The sequence below is a fragment of the Oreochromis niloticus genome, linkage group LG7 (genome assembly GCF_001858045.2).
Source record: "Oreochromis niloticus isolate F11D_XX linkage group LG7, O_niloticus_UMD_NMBU, whole genome shotgun sequence".
In the NCBI taxonomy this organism is placed as follows: domain Eukaryota; kingdom Metazoa; phylum Chordata; class Actinopteri; order Cichliformes; family Cichlidae; genus Oreochromis; species Oreochromis niloticus.
The window spans coordinates 2,619,152-2,639,026 of NC_031972.2; the positions used below are offsets into that span (position 1 = coordinate 2,619,152).

Consider the following 19,875-nt stretch of genomic DNA (forward strand, 5'->3'; position numbering starts at 1 on the left):
CCTAATTACAGTGCATTCACTTTAATATAAAGCAAGGTTCCTTTTTTCTGTGACCTTTTCTCTTTCCTCTCGTTCTAGGAGCCCTGCTCTGATTGGCTGCTTTGTGGTCGACAGGAAATACTTTGAAGAGATTGGCCTGCTTGATGAGGGCATGGAAATTTATGGTGGAGAAAATGTGGAGCTTGGAATCAGGGTGAGATGGTCTTTATAAACTTTTTTTATACCCAAACTGATGAATTTCTGAATACTCAAGAACTCCTTTTTGTCCAGCTTCATGGAGACCCTCACAAATACAGTCCAGATGGTTTTGATTAAAGTAAAAATTCATTTTTTTATGTATTAGGGTCAAAACTTTTGCCACACTCACCATTTTGATGCAATCAACAGCAGCTGCCTGACAGCTTGGTTTAACCAGACTTTAAAAACTAGTTACTGGTGAATCATGGAGGGATGATAACCGTTATGAATCTTAAACTGACCCGTCAATTCAGTTCCGTTTTCTTTATATAGCACCAAATCACAACAACAGTCACCTCAAGGTGCTTTATATTGTAATGTAAAGTCCTTACAATGATACAGTCAGTGTGCATTTATAGAAAACTGTCATTTTATGAGGAAAAAGTGTCATAAGTGTCCTTTTATTTCAAAATATATTTATTTACACCTGCTTCTAAACAACAGTAATATTTACACCTCTATTATTCTATCTGCTCTTCTAACTCTTTGCTCCTTTTCTAAAACTAGCATGTAGTCAGGGATGGATCAGGTGACCCTGAATCCTCCGTTAGTTACGCCGCAATAGGTCCAGGCTGCTGCGGGCGTCCCATGATGCACTGGGTGTTTCTTCTTCACTCAACCTTTTTCTCTGTGTGTTTATACAGCCTTATTAATCTCAGGCTTTTTTCCACCACACTGTGTCTTTGGTCCTGTCTTCCACCCCTCACCTCCCATCGGTCGCTGCAGATGGCCCTCCCTCCCTGAGCCTGGTTTTCTGAGGTTGCTTCCTGTTAAAAGGGTGTTTTTCTTTCCCACTGCTGCCAAGTGCTTGCTCATAAGGAACTGTTAATTTTTGGATCTTTATCGTAAAATTCAAGAACAGTTGCACATACCAATAAAATTGATTTGAATTATATTGATTGAGATCTCTGCCAACACTTTAAATTTCACACAGTAACCTACAAACACATGTAACATGGGCCGCCTAACAACAGCATCAGCTGCTGTCACCATCCAAACTGAACTGTGCTAAAGGACGGCTCGCCTGGCGTACAGAAAAAAGAATGACCTTTCCTTTGATAGAGCAGCATCTTTGTGAGTCTGACTCATCCAAACTGAGCTGATTACTAATGATGTAAAAACTACAAATTGTAACTTAATATGATTACGTTATATGAATATAATGAATGTAGTGCAGCTACATTACATTATCACATTATGGTGACTGTAACTTCCACATCTTCCAGTTTTCTTGTAGTTTCTGGCAAATCTGAACAGCAATACATTTTATTTCATTTTCAGGCAGCATAACTCCATCAGAACATTAAGTTACCAGAGGGACTCTATCTCTAATCGGATCTCTAGAGGCCTTGGGCTCTGCACAAGCACAGTCATCCTGAGGCTGCCAATCAGCCCCGGGAGGATGCCACAGTGTTAAGGCTGAATGTATCCGGGAGCCATCCCAGAGAAACTGTTGACTCAGCCTCGGTGTGGAGTGATTTACTGCAACCATGTCTGTGTCGTGCAGGTTTGATTATCAGGCCGGGCTGGCTGATGCTGATCTGAACCACCGAGTCAAGAAAAGAATAGATAAATAAATGAAACACAGAGAGAAGTTTCTGGTTGTTACTGTACTGTGCCCTCTAAAACAGACATGCAGCCCAGTTATCATTAACTTTGTCTGACTGCATCCATTTGTGATGCGTTGATAGTCATTATGAATGCCACCTTCCCCCTGGCTCCATTCTTCTAAAACACAGCAGTAAAAGAAACCCATGACTGTAAAAATCTAAAGAAGGCATGCTTGGAGCTAAATGATCAGAATCAAGGGAGAAGAACTGAAAGCTGATTTGAGTTATGGTGGGACAAGCCAGCAGCAACTATGGTTTCAGAAACTGGCCTGAAATAAACTGAAATCTCTCGATTTAAATGTGTCCAATCTCCCCTTCAGAGCAATCTTCTCGTGCATGTTTGGACTGATTACAGTGCTGCTACTATTTTTGCATCCCTCCTTGCAATCTTTTCAGTTCTTTATTCAGTATCTATAGTTCAACAGATGAACAGAGACCTTCAGTAAAAAATCTGCTCTGCTGCCCCTGGTGAAAAATAAGGTGTCGCTTAGGTTATCGAGCTAAAGATGACTGATGCTCCCTGTTTTTGCTCGAGAGCGGTGGATGTTTCCCCAGTAATTATACTCCTCCACCCATTCCCTGTAAACAAGAGTGCAGTCAAACAGCTGTGAGTGTGACGCTACCTGTAAAGGAATGTTGGCTGGATGTTGACTACAGGAGCTGCGTTATCTCAGTCTAAACCCAAATAGGAATAGTGCACCTATATGAAATATTGCACCAGATTTATTAAAGTTCTGGCATGAATAATTGACTCTCAGCCAATAATCTCAGGCTTTATTAAAGAGCTGCACACCACCTTTGCAGCTAAAAAGCACAAACACAGGTGCTTCTGCACCCTGCAGAAGTGCATTGCATATGTATTTGTAGGTGTTCAAAAGTTGAAGGAATCACTCAGATAGGATTTTTTTTTAGGTTTACAAGAGCAATTCAAATGATGATATTTTATGCACCTTTTGTGGTTGTTAAAGTTGCTGCTTTGATTATTTGGAATGAGGAGGGAATACATGCCTAACCTTTGGCTCCTGTAGTTGCTCAGCCAGATGTTTCGAGCTAAGACGCGTCTATTTCTGCTCCTTAATACTTCTGTTTAATGTAAGAGAGCAGAGCTTAACATGGAGCACCAAGCAAGGGGGAAAAGTGGCTCATTACATATGAATAAAGTAACAGTGAGCAGCAGAGTTGGCAGTGTTTCGGGGTATTAGTTACATTGCTACGCAGACATTGGTTCATAATGAAAACTTCAGGCAGCAAACTTCTGTCTTCACACAGCTGGGCACATGTAGAGATCTGCAGCCTCACAAATCAGCTCTCATGTAGTTCTTTTCTTCATTTTCAGATGTGAAGTGTGTTTGAAGAATGTCGTTCAGGGGTCACTGGATTAAACTCAGAATAAAGGGCAGTGATGCATGTATGGATCAATCAGCATCTGGTGGCAAATCATCTTTTGGTTTCTTCTATTTGTCCTACAGATCAAAGTTCCTTTAACCTCCTTCAGATTTTAACAGTTTCCCTTTTATCAGAACCTGTTGCTGCTTCTTCAGCTGCTTCCTGATCTGAAGTGTTATTCTGAGACATGTGCATGAACCCCACAGGTACTCTGCTGTGCTGGTTAGTAGATTACTCGCTCCCTCGTGAGGTCTGATTGATGGTGCAGGGCATCTTTGAAAAGAACTGGCTGATGATTTGTTTTATAGATTATTCACCCGACAAACTTTCCAGTCCAGCACACAGCGTTTTACAATCAGCCCTCAGGCTAATTAGTTACACTTAGTATATTTGGCTGTGTGCATTTTCTTTAGAACAGCTACGATCTGATGTCATAAACATAATCTGATGTCATGAATATAACTTTGTCTGGTCACTGGCTGTGTTGTGCCTTCCTTTGTCTCATGGGAAGCTTTTGTGGAGGACTCTGATGTAACTTTCTCCATATGAAGCATGAATGTCAAGCCTGCTACAGGTCTGATAATGCCTTTCTCCTTAGCTCCTCACAGTGCAGAGAGCATGAGTGCTGCTGCATCATGCAGTGAGGTTATTCTCTATTATAGAGCTCTTTTGCCATATAATTACTCTGCATAAGCCCACACTGCAGAGACAAATTGAACACCTGTTGACATTAGCACAGCGGAGAGTCGAATGGCTTATTCAGTGAAGCAGAAGTAGTGAGGGTCTCTCTGTGGGGGGTGAGCTCACCGTCGCCACCACGACCGCAGTCCACATCTTTCTGACCCAGATCAGATGCTCCCCTCAGCTGTCGGCCGCTCTGCCCACATTACTTGTTGGCCTGTGTGCTGAAACGGGGCCAAGAGTCCGTTGCCCTCTGCAGCGTTGACAGCAACGGTGAAGCAAAATGGACCGGTTTCAGTGTAGAGGCACTTCAAAGGGGCTGTGGAGCATTTTGTGTGGATGTGGACAGGTTACGACTCCGTGTGTGGAGTTTTTTGGAACAGCTGAAAGAGCAACAAAAGGTTAGCCAGAGTATTGACATTTTATTTCTGTAGCAAACATTTCCAGTGCCACAGGACCATCTGAAGCCTGAACTCAGCAGCACATGGAATTCTAGAGAGCCTGCCGCACATCATTATTCCGATGTTTTTTTACTTCGTGGTTTTCTATAAAAACATCAGGAATGACAGGGAAAGTCAATATTTCAGCACACAGAGCTGTAGAAGCCCCTTTTCAGATCAATGATTATGTAAATCAGCGGTGATATTTTGACAGAATCAGTTCTGCACACGTGTCCCAGGGGCATTGCTCTTAATCTAACTAATTCATCATGTGTTGGTTTTGGCCCCAGGTTTAACTCAGAAAACACTCCGTTTGTTCTATTTCTATCTTCATACCAAACACAGACAACTTTTTCTTTTTTATCAGCGATATGTTCGCGCGCTCCCTCGGTTTCTGCAGAAGCTCTCCGTATCTCTGGCCTGCACGCTCCTTTTAGTGATAAAGATTGCTTTCATGAGCCTGATCTGCGCCGTGCTGGCATAATATTGTGCATATTTAACACTCATTGTCTTTTTTTTCTCCCTCCATCACAACGGGTGGTCGTCCTCACTCAATGTGATTTATAATTCACAACTTCATTTGTTTATGCCTTTTGCTGCTCATTTTCTCATTAAAAACTTTTAAAAACACAAGTCTGACAGCAAGATTTGTTCCACGTTTCACCAAAGGAGACAGGCCGGGAGACAATTAGGGATGTAAATGTGCTGCGTTTTGTCTGGGTGACACCCGTACAAATCAGCCAGACACAACTTCCCAGACAGCAGATGCACACGCACATAAACTGCGAGTTCTCAAAGTCATAATGATGCTCTGTGATGTTTGCTGTGGAGCATTTGGCACATGACCCTGTTTTCACCTGTGAACAAAGATAACAAAGCTAAAAAAAGAAAAGACTTCTCGAAAAGACAACTGAAGACCAGAATTTCTCTCCCCTTTATTTCACTCTCTTTATCTTCTCTCTTTTTTCACGCTTTATCTCCCTGTGTGTTTAATCCAGCACCTCCTCTTTTTATATCCTTTTTTGAATCTCTCCTTCTTTCTTTTCCCATTTTTTCCTGATGCCATTCTCTATCTCACGCTGCATACCCACATGCTCAGAGGTAGATTGTTATACTCGAAGAATAGCTCCTTATACTCTAACCCCATGTTGTAAATCCTTTACAGAAAGTGTTGAGGTATTTCTGAAAGAAGCATGTATTATCTCTGAATTTGGCCCTGCCTGGGCGTCAGGCCAGCACTACAGTTTCTGCTGTTGTTCTGCGGCAGCGCTTTGCTTTGGTAGGAGAGGGAAGGAGGCTGGTCGGCAGGAGGGATTAGAACACAAATGCACAGGAGTGCAGGATTGGAATAGAGAGAACAGGGGTTTCTATTCAAATCAGCATTCCCCAGCATTTGTTTGTGAAATTCTAAGGTGCCTGCGGCTCAGTGTTGAGCAGCGCTGTCGTGGAAACAATGGTACAATAATCTTCTGACCAAATGTGGCGAATTCTGGAATATTTCTGGAGAATTGTTGCTATTTGCTGAAAATTGGTCCACATTTGAAGCAGCTTGATTGTTGCACTTTGCTTTGTAGCTGACAGGTGGTCACTAGTGGACACTCCAAGTTCCGTTGTCTAGGTAACCCTGTGATGTATTTGCTGCTTCGCTCATACACCAGTCAACGATATCCTTCGCTGTTATTGGCAGTGGTTTGAATTGGATCCCTGAAAAAAAGTTAATATGAGTCAAGTTGATATGAGCTAACAATGGAAGTTTTGTAAGAACTGAAAGCTAACAAAGGTGCAGTAAATTAAATTATACCTGGTAGGTGGAATGTAACATTTATCAAATATCAATAGCAAAGAAAAAAGAGGTGAAAGCATCTTGAATCTCAGCTGATATGTAACTTCCACAAACAAAGGAGAAAGGTGATCTAAATGCTGAGAGATGAAAGAAGCGGAGATGTTGAGAAGGAAGAGCTCAAAGTAGCCAAAATACCAGCAGAGTTGGCCTTTGCTTCTGCCGAGCCCTCCTACTGACCCGTGATCCATGTAATTCCTTCACCTTTGAGACGGTGCACATCGCATCATACTCTGAAACTCACTGGAGGGCAAAGTAGTAAACATATGCAGCTGTGAGCTGAAACACTAATAAAATACCTGTAGCTGGTGAAAGATGGTAGATTATTCCACATCAAAGCATTATTTGAGTACTGTATCGACTTCATTGTCAGAAAGGTTATGTCAACACTGACAGTCGGTGTTTAACCACTGCAAGCTGTTAACAACAGCCGTGCCAAAGTTCTAGCTGCAGTAACATTTTGTCAGTGTGCATATTTTTCCTCGGTGTAACAGGCCAGTGGGGTTAGCCTTTAAACATGACCTGTTATGATCCTTTCTAACACCATGTTTTTATTTTCACTATCAAGAGCAGAAATAGTAAAGTGTGCAATAAACAACACAACACAACAACACAAGTGCCGCAGGTGCCTGATGAAGACCTTACACTGTTTATATATTTACAACAGTGATGAAAAAAGAAGTTAGATTAAAACAGTACAAGTAAGACTCACATCGTGTACGAGAGAAGTGCAAGTTGCATTAATAAATCCTAAATATTCTCTAAATATGAGAATAACAGCTGCATGGAGGTAGGATACAAATATTTTTGGGGTCTGACAGAACGAAGAGTTATTATACAGCTTTAAAGAGAATGGTAGTGTTCTTTATGGCAGCGAGGCTGAATCAGTCTGAGGGAGAACAGAGAATAGATGTTCTGGAAGAAGATGTCTGACATGTTGCTGCACACATTAAAGCTTCCTTAGTTACTTTAGTTCAGTGAGTTTTGCAGCATGCGTGTTTGCACAGCTCTCTGAAGCTCCCACCGCAGCGTCTCAGTCAGGCTGAGGTCTGCACCTTGATACTTTTCTGCTGGACACTTGCTGCTGTGCTTGGGATCTTTGTCCTGTTGACCCAGTTTGGTCCAACCTTTAGCTTTTGGACAGATGGCCTCACATCTGACTCTAGAACGCCTGTGGCCAGAATCCTCATGTCTCCACCATGCTGCTGACAGCTGGTATGAGATGTTTGTGCTGATGTGCTGTTTTCTTTTTCTCCAAATGTGCTGCTGTGCATGATGGACAAACATCTCCACTTTGGTCTCTGTCCAAAGGACACTGTTCCAGGAGTCTTGTGGTTTGTTCAGATGCAGCTTTCCAGGCCGTAGCTGTGATCCCGTGTTCTTTTTAAAGAGAAGAGGCATCCTCCTGATAACCCTTCCAAACGAGTCATGCCTGTCTTGAACTTTAGCCTTTAACATGTTAACTGTGGCCTGTCTGAATCTTGAGTAGTGGAAGCAGTAAGGCTGCGCTTAGTTTTTCAGGCACTGCTTCTGCATTTTTAGTTTTTATTCCCAATAATAATAATACAGTATAATATCCCACGTGTAGCTGTACTTCTGAGGTTGTATTTACCTAATTTTAGAACCTGCTGAGGGTGTGATATTTTTATTTATTATCTCCTCACACAGAAAACCTTTGAATTCAAAGACACTTTTTTCCATGGCTGTATATGGCACAAAAGAAGGAAAGGCAGAATCCAAACATGAAACTGTATGAGTTTTCTATGATGTGCTACCTCGCACACACACCAAATGTTGTTTGCTAAAACATGTATGACTTGAAATAACATTTGTCACATGTGTCATGGGCCTGTTATAAGCCTGGCTAGTCCTACGTAGGCATGTAGGACAGCTTCCACTGTCAAACAAGTGCAGACAGGTTAAAATAGCAGCATCTGGGTAGGCATTACCGCTGTGTGCCTGTGATACCTTTCTATTCATGCTAATTCCATCAGCCAGGCTCAGTTTCAGCAGGTTTTAATCTCCTATTCAGAGGACACAGGTTTAACTGGCAGTAACCTGGCAGGTGCTGAAAATATCTCTACCTTTTTTGGGAGTCCCCACAGTCCTGACATGTGGGAATTTACATTTATGTGTGTGTGTCACAAAGGTGTGGCAGTGCGGTGGCAGTGTAGAGGTCTTGCCCTGCTCTCGGATCGCCCACATTGAGCGTGCCCACAAACCCTACACGGAGAACCTGACGGCTCACGTACGCCGCAATGCTCTGAGGGTGGCTGAGGTCTGGATGGACCAGTACAAGAGTCACGTCTACATGGCCTGGAACGTTCCACTGCAGGTAAACACACTGCACTCACTGTGTGTGTGTGTGTGTGTGTGGCACATAAATAACAAGCAAATGCATCTCCGAAGGATTGTTGTTGTGCAAGCATATACTGTATATAAAAGATGGCACTACATTGGTTTTTGCTGTGGATTTTGGACAATTCTTGGCATGTTAGTTGGTACCGTATGTGTGACGAAAGTTAGATAAAATAATTGAGCGTTAAGGCACCAGATAACACTAGAGAGCTTGGTTATTTATTCTGTTCCAATCATACCTTTTAATGTCATAATGTTTCGCGCTTTAGCATTGGGATCGATTTGTTTTTGGAGCCACCCTCAAGCGGTCATTAGAGGTACTACCATTTTTGTCACTTCCTGTTCATTTAAATCTTCAGATGACAACTCACGCAAGTCATTTGAATACTGTATAACAAAGATCTACAGTGTGTTTCTAAACCAGGTTTAGCTGACCTATCAAAACCTAATCAAACCCTCATAATCCCAAAAAGTTCACACTAGTTCAGCCTTACAGTGTCCATTTTTCAGCCATGTCTGTTCAGGTCTTATGGGAAATCGGACTCATACCTGAGTGATCGCACATATACCTAACTCACCCAAAGTAGTCCTTCAGTTCATAGCTAGTTTCATTATTCATAAGTCTGTAGATCGCTCTCTCCTTCAAACAGTAGAAAATGTCCTCCAGTTTCCTCGAGCCCGGCAATAACTCGTCTCTGATATTGTTTTTTGTATGAACACAGTGTTGCAGACCGGATTTACAGTGATTTAATGCAGATCGGCCAGTAGATGCTCAAATATTTAAGACCAAGAACAATTTATGTCTGTAGGGTAAATTTCCCCAGGAAAACAATCTTTTCAGGGACATTTCACATACTTTTTATGTAGATTCTGCTTTAACATCTCTGTTTAATTTCAGCCATTCCTCACTGAGTATCGTACTCTGTGAGGCTCCTTTTTAAACATTCCTTGCTGTTCTTCCGCTCAGTTATTATTTCCGACTCTTTCATTGCCATTCCAAGGATGTAGTAGTGCTCAAAGGACTCAGAGGTCTGAATTCTGCACATGTTTTTTTATTTATTGCTACGTCGAATGTAAGAAAATTGAAGCTCTTTTTGCATTTATCGTGTTGCTCGAGGTCATTGAGTGGCAATAAAATGCTCAGCATGTAAAACTTGGATCTGTGTGTGTTTACTTCCTTGCCTAGAACTCAGGAATAGACATCGGGGACATTTCTAAGAGGAAGGCCCTGCGGTCAAGACTCCGGTGTCGACCGTTCAGCTGGTTCCTCTCCAACATCTACCCTGAGCTCCGATCCTACAGCGACACAGTTGCTTACGGCGTGGTGAGTTCCTGTGATCGACCTGCATTTCAGTCTTTGCCTATGTTGACATCCAGAATTAAGGGTTTGTTGATTAATGAGTTCCCACTGGTTTCTGAATAATTCTCAAATCTGAACATAATGTATTCCTGGGTATTTGTAGTCTTTGTGAAATAGTTGGCCCTGCAGTCTGCAGTCGACTGGCAGCCTGTTGAACCCCACACTGCCCATGAGAGCTGTAGGAATTTAGAGACTTTCGTCTCTTTCTATTCAAGTTTAAAACCTCTGTTTCTCGTACATTTATAGCTTTCCAAACATTTTCTGATGCTCCAGTGTTTCTGTTTTTTCTTTTGTTCCTCATTGATGTCCTCATGTATGACCCTGGGGCTGTTTCATGGACTTTTGCCTTCTTATGGACGATCACTACCAGTTTTGGATTCAAAGTTTGGATTTTGGATTTGCATTCAGTACGATTGATACTTCTTTTCATGTTTTGGTGTAAAATAAAGATATTGCAGTGATTAAAGTCTGGATTTGAGTTGCTAGACGGTATGGGGGGTTTCTCACCATGTGGTCTGCATATTAGTGTCTCTGCTAATATATTTTGATTCCCTGTGGTGACAAAATATACCCTCTACCCAAAATGATTCATCTTGAAATGGTCACAAATGGACTTTCACAGTTAGGTCTTGTGCTCCTGTGAGTGTGCGCCTCTTATTATGAGTTTCGACCAGATTCTTCATGGTGATGTTTTTAGAAATAACCTAAAATAGAAATAATGCCCACCCTGTTATAGTCGTATCATGAACACCTCTTCATGACTTCCTGTAACTTTCCAGCTGCAAAGACCCAACTTTTCTGTTAACCCTCAGTGTAATTGCACACACACACTCACTTTAAATCACAGCAGTGGGTATGGAGAAGGTGAACTTTTTTCCACCACTTAACTTCTGCATGACTATAACTCTCGTCAGCTAACGGCCGTGGGAGGATTTTGCATAATTGAAAAATGACAGTAATCTGTTGAAAGCGGAGCAGAATTATCCCCCTGCTCTGACTGCTCCTGCTGATAGAGGAAGAAAATGACTAATTTGGGACCAATTCCACTTACTAACCATTTAATGTCATTTTTAATTGAGATCTCGGTCACCCTTTAACCCATAAAACATTTAAAACTTATAACTGGATTGTAGCTTGGGTAAGCATCCTGTTTCTGCATTGGTGAAAAAACAAAAACGTTTGCCATATTGTAAGTTAAGTGTACCGAAGCATGGACTTCACTAGACCCCTGAAAGTGTGCTGTATATCTGGCAACAACATGTTAGCAACAGACCCTTTAAGTCCTCCGTGGCTCTGACTTGTTTGGACTGAGATCTGGTGACTCTGGAGGCCAAGTCAACACCTCAAACTCGTTTTTTGTGCTCCTCAAACCGTTCCTGAACCATCTTTGCTTTGTGGCAGATGGCATCCTGACTGGTGCCAACAAACTGTGATGCTCTGTGTATTCTGACACCTTTCTATCAGAACCAGCCTTACATTTTTCAGCAGTTTCAGTTTTAGTAGCTTTTCTGTTGGGTCAAAACCACAGGGGACAGCCTTCACTCCCACATGCATCAAAGAGCCTTTGCCACCCATGACCCTGAAGCTGGTTCACCCCTGTTCCTTCCTTGGACCGCTTTTCATGACCCCTGCAGACCGGGAACGCCCCACAAATCTGCAGTTTTAGAGATTTGTCCCTTTTTCAAACCTCCTCAGATCCTCATGTTTGCCCATTTAGGAACAGATCCTCAGACATGAGATGGAAACATGACACTTGTAAGGGTTAAAAAAAAAGATCTGTATTGGGTAAATAATTTGATACAGCAAGACGATGAACCTGAGAACAAAATGTGGGTACAAAGGAGACCTCCAGGTTATTTTGACCCTATCCCACCAGGTGATATGATTATTTAAGCTTTGCCCAAAATTCACTTTCTTGAGTTTTCTTGAATGACAGGAAATCAGATAAAATGTCCACAGAACCAGTGCATGCTTCTGTTACTCTGAAATAAAAATAATAACTTGTAAGCTGAAATGAGATTTGGTCTTCAGATTGTGACACCTGGGCCCTCTTCGAGGAAGCAGGTAAAACAATCATTGAGTTTAAAAATAAACTCAGAGCTGCCAGAACAGCTGATCAGAGTTGGTCCAATCAGCTCTGGGACTGTTCACCCTGAATATGAACACGTGTCAGTGCCGACCGTCATATTTATATTAAAAAACAGGAAGTTTAAAAAGGTTCATTTCAATTAGCTTCGTCGTCCATAGACAGAATAAAACTTTGATATTAAATATGTAATTTTTTTAGAACATCTGCTGTCATCATTTATTCCAATTTAATTTTGATTAAATGAAGCTGGAATCTTATTTTTCTTCTTGATTTTTAAATCTAATTACTCAGCTGTGACCTGGCAGGAGAAACAGTCTGTGACGTTATTATCCTCAAGACAGTGTTTAATAAAATAAACTGTTTTTTCTAAAGTGTTACGGTTTGGAGGAGGACTCAAGCGCAGGACTCCGGTCTCTGATGCACACAAGAAAGATTTATTTACAATTCACCAGGTGTATATACAAGAGGGTGCCGGGGGGGGGAGTGCTATGTACAGCTGCGTGAGGGAAAAGGGGGCTCCAGGGAAAAGCACACACGATCACTGGTTCTCACTCCAACACTGCCACTTGGGAATCACACGGGGGGAAATCCAGGGAGCTCTGTAGACAGGGAGACAGGGTTAAATACAATGCACAAAGGTAACACACTTAACTTGACTTGCTGTAGCTTGGCTTCACTAACGCGTGGTAGACAACGATCCAGCGACGAACAGCAGTCACCTCCTGGCTTAAATGCTGATCATCTTAATGAGACCCAGGTGTCTCATCTCCTGAGGGCGTGGGCCGAGGGCGTGAACCCACAGTGAGTTCCGCCCCGGCGAGAGAGGAAGAGAGAGAAACAGATAGAGAGTGCTGATCAGCGTGCAGCTGATCCGCCTGGCCGTGACATAAAGTTAATGATCATTTCTATGTTTCAATAATTATTTAGTAAAAGATTAATGTACTGATGAAATGTAACAACCTCACTTTTTTGCTATTACTGGATAAAACCTCTGCTTTAATGTTCTCCAGTTCAGTCATAGTTTCAGATTTCTGAAAAAATAAATAAACAGGGCGACTTTCCAGGGTTTTTTTCATCTAAAGTTTTATCATTAAAAAGAAGCACATTATAAGAACTGCTTCAGTTTTTATATATCCATCCATCCATTCGCTTCCGCTTATCCTTTCCAGGGTCGCGGGGGGCGCTGGAGCCTATCCCAGCTGTCACAGGGCGAGAGGCGGGGTACACCCTGGACAGGTCGCCAGTCTGTCGCAGGGCTAACACACAGGGACAGACAACCATTCACACCTAGTGACAATTTGGATTATCCAATTAACCTATCCCCACAAACTGCATATTTTTGGACAGTGGGAGGAAGCCGGAGTACCCGGAGGGAACCCACGCAAACACGGGGAGAACATGCAAACTCCACACAGAAAGACCCCGGCCTGATGGTGGAATTGAACTCAGGACCTTCTTGCTGTGCGGCAACAGTGCTAACCACCGTGCCAAGTTTTTATATATATTAAATAAATTAGTATAGCTTAGAGCAAAGGAGCCTTTTTAAATAAAGGAACAAATTGCATCAGGGAAAATGAAGCCATTATGATTCGGACAGGATGAGCTGGGAAAGGACCAGAACTGAACTGGATCTGGTCTGAATCCGTGATCCGTATTCATTTTGGATCCCTCCTGCTGTGCCAGTGGACTCGGGTTTACAGAGTGCATGATATCTGATTCAGTCTGGCCGAGACTGATTTACACGATTTTTAGACCTTTAAAGTTGTCTGACATCATTTAATGACTGAATTTCAATCTGTGAACAAATATTACTGCAGTGTTCTGGACAGACTGTCTGCAGCTGCATGTGAAAAGTCACTTTAAATACATTTAGTTCAGTGTTTTTGATCACTGATGCTGGTGTGAAACTGATTTGGTTCCAGGTTTGTGGGAGAGCCTGGATGCGATTTTCAGGCCAGGAAATGTGGATATCTTTTTGTACCTATGAAGTGTACTACATGAATACTATAATTGCTGTACAAACAAATAGCTGATTCGGTGGGGCTCAGGTGGGAGGCACTCACTGATTTTACTTGGAATCACCCAAAAAGGAAACCACCAGGTTGAAGCCTCTTATTTTCAGGCATATGGGACATGCTTGTTCTCATGGGAGAGCTACAGGTGTAAGTTCTCTCTTTTATTTTATTTTTTAAATAACTTTGAATCACCTGTTGTCTGCAAGCTGGATGCAAACAGTTTTTGTTTTCCCACCTGTGGTTAAAAAGGACTTCTTTCAGTTTTATTCAGTCTCTGTGGAACATCAATTCTGTCGCTGAATAGAAGAAGAAAAGAGTTATGTGTTGATAGATGTGTGGGTGGTGGGGTGGGGTGGGGTGGGGTGGGGTGGAGGGGCGGCTGGGTGGGGGGCAGACATTAGCGGTAGCAATCGAATCTCCAGTTCTGAAAGCAGCCTCCGCGTCACCTCTTGTGCTGTTGTTCGATAAACACTTCAATCACGATGTGGGCCGGATGGAGTTATTTGTTGACACTACTGAGCACGTGCGGGGCTTGGCTTCGAGAGTGTCAGAGGAAAGCGTTGCCACGGTGACATGTGAGAGATGCAGATAGGAAGGTTTCATATTTGCCAAAAAAACAATATCTTGCGGGAGATAGCAGTGGGAGAGAGCGCGACATGCGTTCTGATGTGACAACCATCTGTTTACACACTCATCTCTTATTTAGCATGAAGTCAAAGCTGCAGGAACACACAGCTCACACAAGGCAACCACTGAACACAGCACAGACAGTGCTTTAACATTTGTTCAACAAATATTCCACTTGCAAAAGTAAATTCTGAAAATCGTGTATTTCAGGGGAAATTCCAGGATTTTTTTTTAAACCCAGAGATTGGACCTTCAGCTGACCCATCGACTGTGAACTGAAGCACCATCAAAAATGTCTCAGCAGGAGGGGTTTTGTCAAGAAGCCATTCTTAAACAAGGGAAACAGAGAAAAATTCAATTGGAAAAGAATCTGGAAGAAGTCAGGCGAGAGCCACAACAGAAGAGTTAGAGCCATGTGTTAAACACGGTGGAGCATCGGTCATGGTTTGGGCTGCATTTCAGCCAGTGGTGCCGGACGTCTTTGTTAAAATCGATGGAATCACAAAGAAAAATGCCTGACAACGATCCTGAACACACTGCAGGTGCAGTAAGAGCACACCTGGAGATACAAACACAGAGTGGAACAGCATCAGTCATGGATCGGACCTCGACATTATTGAAGCAGCGTGCGATCATCTTGGCAGAACAAATGTTAGCCAACATCCAAAGAAGAGCTTTGAATGTTCTTCAAGAAGCCTGGAGAACTTTTCCTGAAGACCACTCATTGAAATGACAGATAGGCCACCTCAGTGAGTTCAGACTGTGCCAAAGAAAAAAGGTGATCACACCAAAGCTTGACTTCTAAGCTCTTTGTTGCCTTATTTACTTAATTTCCATTCATGTTGACATGTTTCACTAAATCGCTGCTTCTATTTCCCATTTTCCTAATGAAACATAAAGAATGGTTTTCTCTGATTTCTACACAGTATTATATGTTAGAGACCTTTAACTTCTGAAAATAATGTAAACTAAACTAAAATTTTAGATATTATGGAGTACAAAGGGGCATAGCATGGGAATACAAGTACAGCAAAAATTGCCTTCATGAGTAAAATGGAACAGGCCCCTGATGTGATGCCTCCTGGACTCGAGAGCACGGCCTGATTGATGGAATAGTTATCAGCTGGTCGAGCCCAGACTGATGTATCTCAACAACTATTAAATCCTCCTGCTTCCTTACCTCCACTGAGCAAAATACTGAATCATCCGGTGTCCAGTCCGGTGACTGGCTGTGTAATCGAGCCTGACCTCTGACCCTCTATGAAATGGGCCAAAAGTAAAACAGAAATTCCCTCAGGGGATTGATAAAAAGTCAAATTATTGCAGAGCTGTGATACGTCCAAAAGCAGCGTGAGATATTGTGAACAGAAAGCTTCACCCAGCCTTCAATAATGGATCAAAAACAAACTGAAACCTCCACAGGACTGTCTCTGACGTGATGCAGAGGAGCGATGGGTTGCAAACCAAGGCAGAGATGTGATCCGTGATCCCGATGAATGGCGGGTTCTGTAGGTTGGATGAGGCCAGCTGTGCTGCAAGTGGAGAAAATAAACTGTCGGAAATGAAAGTTTTGCCTGTCTGTCATTCATCATAAACTCCAAATACTTCACCTTTGAGACTCGGTTTAGTGTGAATGTGGACCCATCGAGCCTTTTCATTCAGCTTTCAAAAGTAATGTTTGTATTTTGCCAACGTTAATGATGTCTGAGCTTGCTCTGGAGCAGACCAAACTCAGACCAGAGCTTGAATGCATAAACAGACATTTCTATTTAAATCAGCTCTTTTTAGAGGTCAGAGTAAAGATGGCTCCACTCAATGTTTACCTGCTGTTAAAGAAAACCTGTGAGATTCACAAAGATGAACTTTTACCGCAGCTCATCAGTTCAATGTCAGCTATTAACAGCCAGGTTTCCTCAATGTGTGCATTCATATAACCATTCGAGTAACATCAATCCTCATGACACTGCAGTTATCGCCGTTATCAGAGCTCTGCTCGTGAATATTTTACTTCAGATAATAAACAGTTTGTTGTGTGGAATGTGCAGGAATGGAAAATTTAGATAAATGTCACCCAAACCTGAAGGTGTTATCGGAAAAAAAGGCGAAAAAACATCTCCAACAACTCAGAAAACGTGGAGAACTTAGAGACCTGAGTAATAAGCTTATGTTTTAAGAAACAATAACTATACACATCTTTTTTGGTAAAATTAAGAAACTTAACTTCATTGACCACTTTTTCTATAATTTCATCAATTTTAGCCTAAATACGGGAAAAACTATAGACTGTATAAAAAGAACCATTTTCATGGTTTTTCATTTTTCAAATTCTTTACTTTTCGGGAAATGAATCATTTTTTCTTCTCGCGTTATCCACAGCTTTGTGACCGTTGATATCACATGGAATCTAAACCAGTCACATTTGACTAATTCAATTCAATTTTATTTATGCAGCTCAAAATCACAGCAACAGTCACCTCAAGGCGCTTTATATTGTAAGGTAGACCCTACAATAAGACATACAGAGAAAAACCCAACAATCATATGACCCCCTATGAGCAAGCACTTTGGCGACAGTGGGAAGGAAAAACTCCCTTTTAACAGGAAGACACCTCCGGCAGAACCAGGCTTAGGGAGGGGCGGGGCCATCTGCTGCGACCGGTTGGGGTGAGAGAAGGAAGACAGGATAAAGACATGCTGTGGAAGAGAGACAGAGGAAAATAATGCATGTGTGAGCGCATTAGTCAGTGCACAAAGATTCATGTCACTTCATGTCACATGACTTCATGACGCTGCATAACAGATTGTTATTATCTGTAAAGTGTTCAAGCGAACACGGTCAAAGTACAAAAATCTCTCTGCTGTATATTACCAAGGCTGGATTTTTATACAAATTAAACAGTTTGGTTTCACACTATGATATCGATACTGTAGTTTCAGGTATCTAGCTAATAGTTAATATTAGTTAATACTGATTACCAGAGTGAAATGAATACGCTGACTGGGATTCAAACTGCTAACCCTTCACTGTTAGCTCCTCTGCTGGCATCAGATTTGACTAAGTCATCAAAGGTTACCAACCTCAACTCTATACTTAAGTTGCCCTTTGAGAGAAAGGGAAAATGGACACAAATTCTGTAATTAGTTTTGCTGTATACATCAGAATAATTCTTTTCTATGTTTGTTTGACAAGCATTTCAGCATGGGACTGAAAATAATTACACACAAGGACAAGACTTCATAACAAGGACACTTTATAGTGTTGAAAGTTTAAATCACATGAGGAAGTGATGGCATGAAATGGAAATGCAGCAGAAACTAACACAATTAACTGAACAACAATTACAGATGGTTCAGATTATTATTCTCCATTTTGATATATTAGTTACTTTCTAGATGTAATGACCACTCCAAGGACTTTTAAGCAGCAAGTCACTGTATTTATAAAATGCTGGGGCTCATACGTGCACACAGCCATTGTTTTTCTGTGCACATCCTGCGGATGTATCGGAGGGCTCGGGGGTTGCGTATCTTGCCCAAGGTATATCTAATGTAACGGTATCCTACAGACACCAGGGTAAATTATTCACTTTAGGCCAAAACCCTTCCATGGGTAGCGTGGCCTCGGACATTGGCTACGACATGGGCTCGATGCAGAGCGATCTTGGCCTGCTGAAGGATCCTCCCTCTCTGAGGGTTAGGGGTTAATAGCACTGTGCTCGCTGCGATAATTGCTAAGATCAGAAAACAAGCCATGAAGCAGAAGAGACACCTTCTTGTGCTGAAGGAGCAAGGACAACCTGAAGTTCTTTTTTAGCTTTTCTTTTGCCTACTTTGAACAATTAGTTCATAATCTTTTGTGGAATGTGGCCAAACTGAGGAAATAGCCTGTGACCCAAAAAGCAAACATCCTCTTTCTTTTTGAAATATGATTCTGCAGCTGCCAAAAAAGGTGAATGTTAGTGTAAAGTGTTTGCATAACTCTCCCGGCGAGCAGTAATTAGCCCGCAGTGGTTCCATTTGTCTTCACTTTAGCCACGCAGCTAAAGCTGTGTAGTGCACCACTCTGTCATAATGGAGTAATTAATAATGTAGAGAGACAGCCAGATAGAGAGGGAGAAGGAGACTGCTTCACTTGTCTTCCATTTATGAGAGGAATACAAAGACATATCCATAAGGAAAACCAGACGCACGTTGTATCTTTATGAAGAAATATTTAAACAGTGCGTCTTCTTTCTCTAACTTTTTCATTTTCTTGGTTGTGGTGAAAGGACCACATCATCGCTGTCTTAGCTGGCTTCTTTATTATACTCCCAAAACACTTTCAAGTGACAGTAAAATAATGAATTTGGGTTTAAAGCGCACTCTCTCGGATTTAATTTGAAGGGATTAACAGCCCATTAAAAAGGAAGGGTTAAGGAATTACAGCTCTTTAATAAGTTGTCCCTCCAAAATATCAAAGGATCAACAACAGTGGACTCAAAAGCAGTTTCATCAGCACAGACGGGGCATTTCTCTTAAATTAGAGGGAAAAAAACATAAAATAACGTATAAAAATGTTTGAATGAAAAATGTATTCTTAAATACACAACTTTTGACTTTTGTAAAGAGATTTCTTTAACAAAAACAGTTAATTTTTTGCTTTCTGTTCTTAACTTCAGACCTTAGGTGTCCTGGTCCTGGGTCTCTGGGTCCTGTGTTTGTTAAGACTTGTGGAATATTGAGATTCTGATCTTCACTTTAGGAGATCCTCTGAGTTTGTTACATTTCTAGTTCTTAGTTCTTCTTTAATTTTGTTTCTCTCGTGTTCAGTCTCCAGTCTTTCCTCGGTGCGTCCCCCTCTCTTGGCCCTGTCCTGTGTGGTTCTCGTCTTCTAGTTTGGCTGTTGCTTGCTTTGTTTTGTCTCCCCGGTGTTTCGTGTGTTTCCATGTCTGTTATTCCCCATGCGATTGTCAAGCTCACGTGTCTTTGTCTGAGTCTCAGTGTTCTTATTGCTTCCTGTTTTATTTTGACAGTCCCTCATCTCATGTGCGTTATGTTTAGTTTTGCTTCCCTGTTTCGTTAGTCGGATTTGTTCCAGCTGTTTTCCACCTGTCGCCCATCGTCTTACGCATTTAGGTCCTTAGTTTTCCTCTGTTCCCCTTCATGTTGTCATTCCCTCCTCATGTGTCCTGTTTGCTCTGTTATGAAATTGGTTTAGACTGCAGTCTTGTCATTTTGTATTTTGTTTCCTGA

At 41.9% G+C, this 19,875-nt stretch overlaps 1 protein-coding gene across 2 annotated transcripts in view; it reads left to right on the forward strand.

Annotated features, from left to right (window-relative positions):
- LOC109194212 (polypeptide N-acetylgalactosaminyltransferase 18) overlaps nt 1-19,875 on the forward strand; it is a 171,459-nt gene that overhangs the window by 120,808 nt on the left and 30,776 nt on the right. For both annotated transcript variants that reach the window (XM_005449193.3, XM_003439526.4), the window contains exons 6-8: nt 79-193; nt 8,344-8,529; nt 9,739-9,876. In XM_005449193.3, the coding sequence (XP_005449250.1) occupies nt 79-193; nt 8,344-8,529; nt 9,739-9,876 (439 nt within the window). The remainder of the gene's footprint in view (nt 1-78; nt 194-8,343; nt 8,530-9,738; nt 9,877-19,875) is intronic.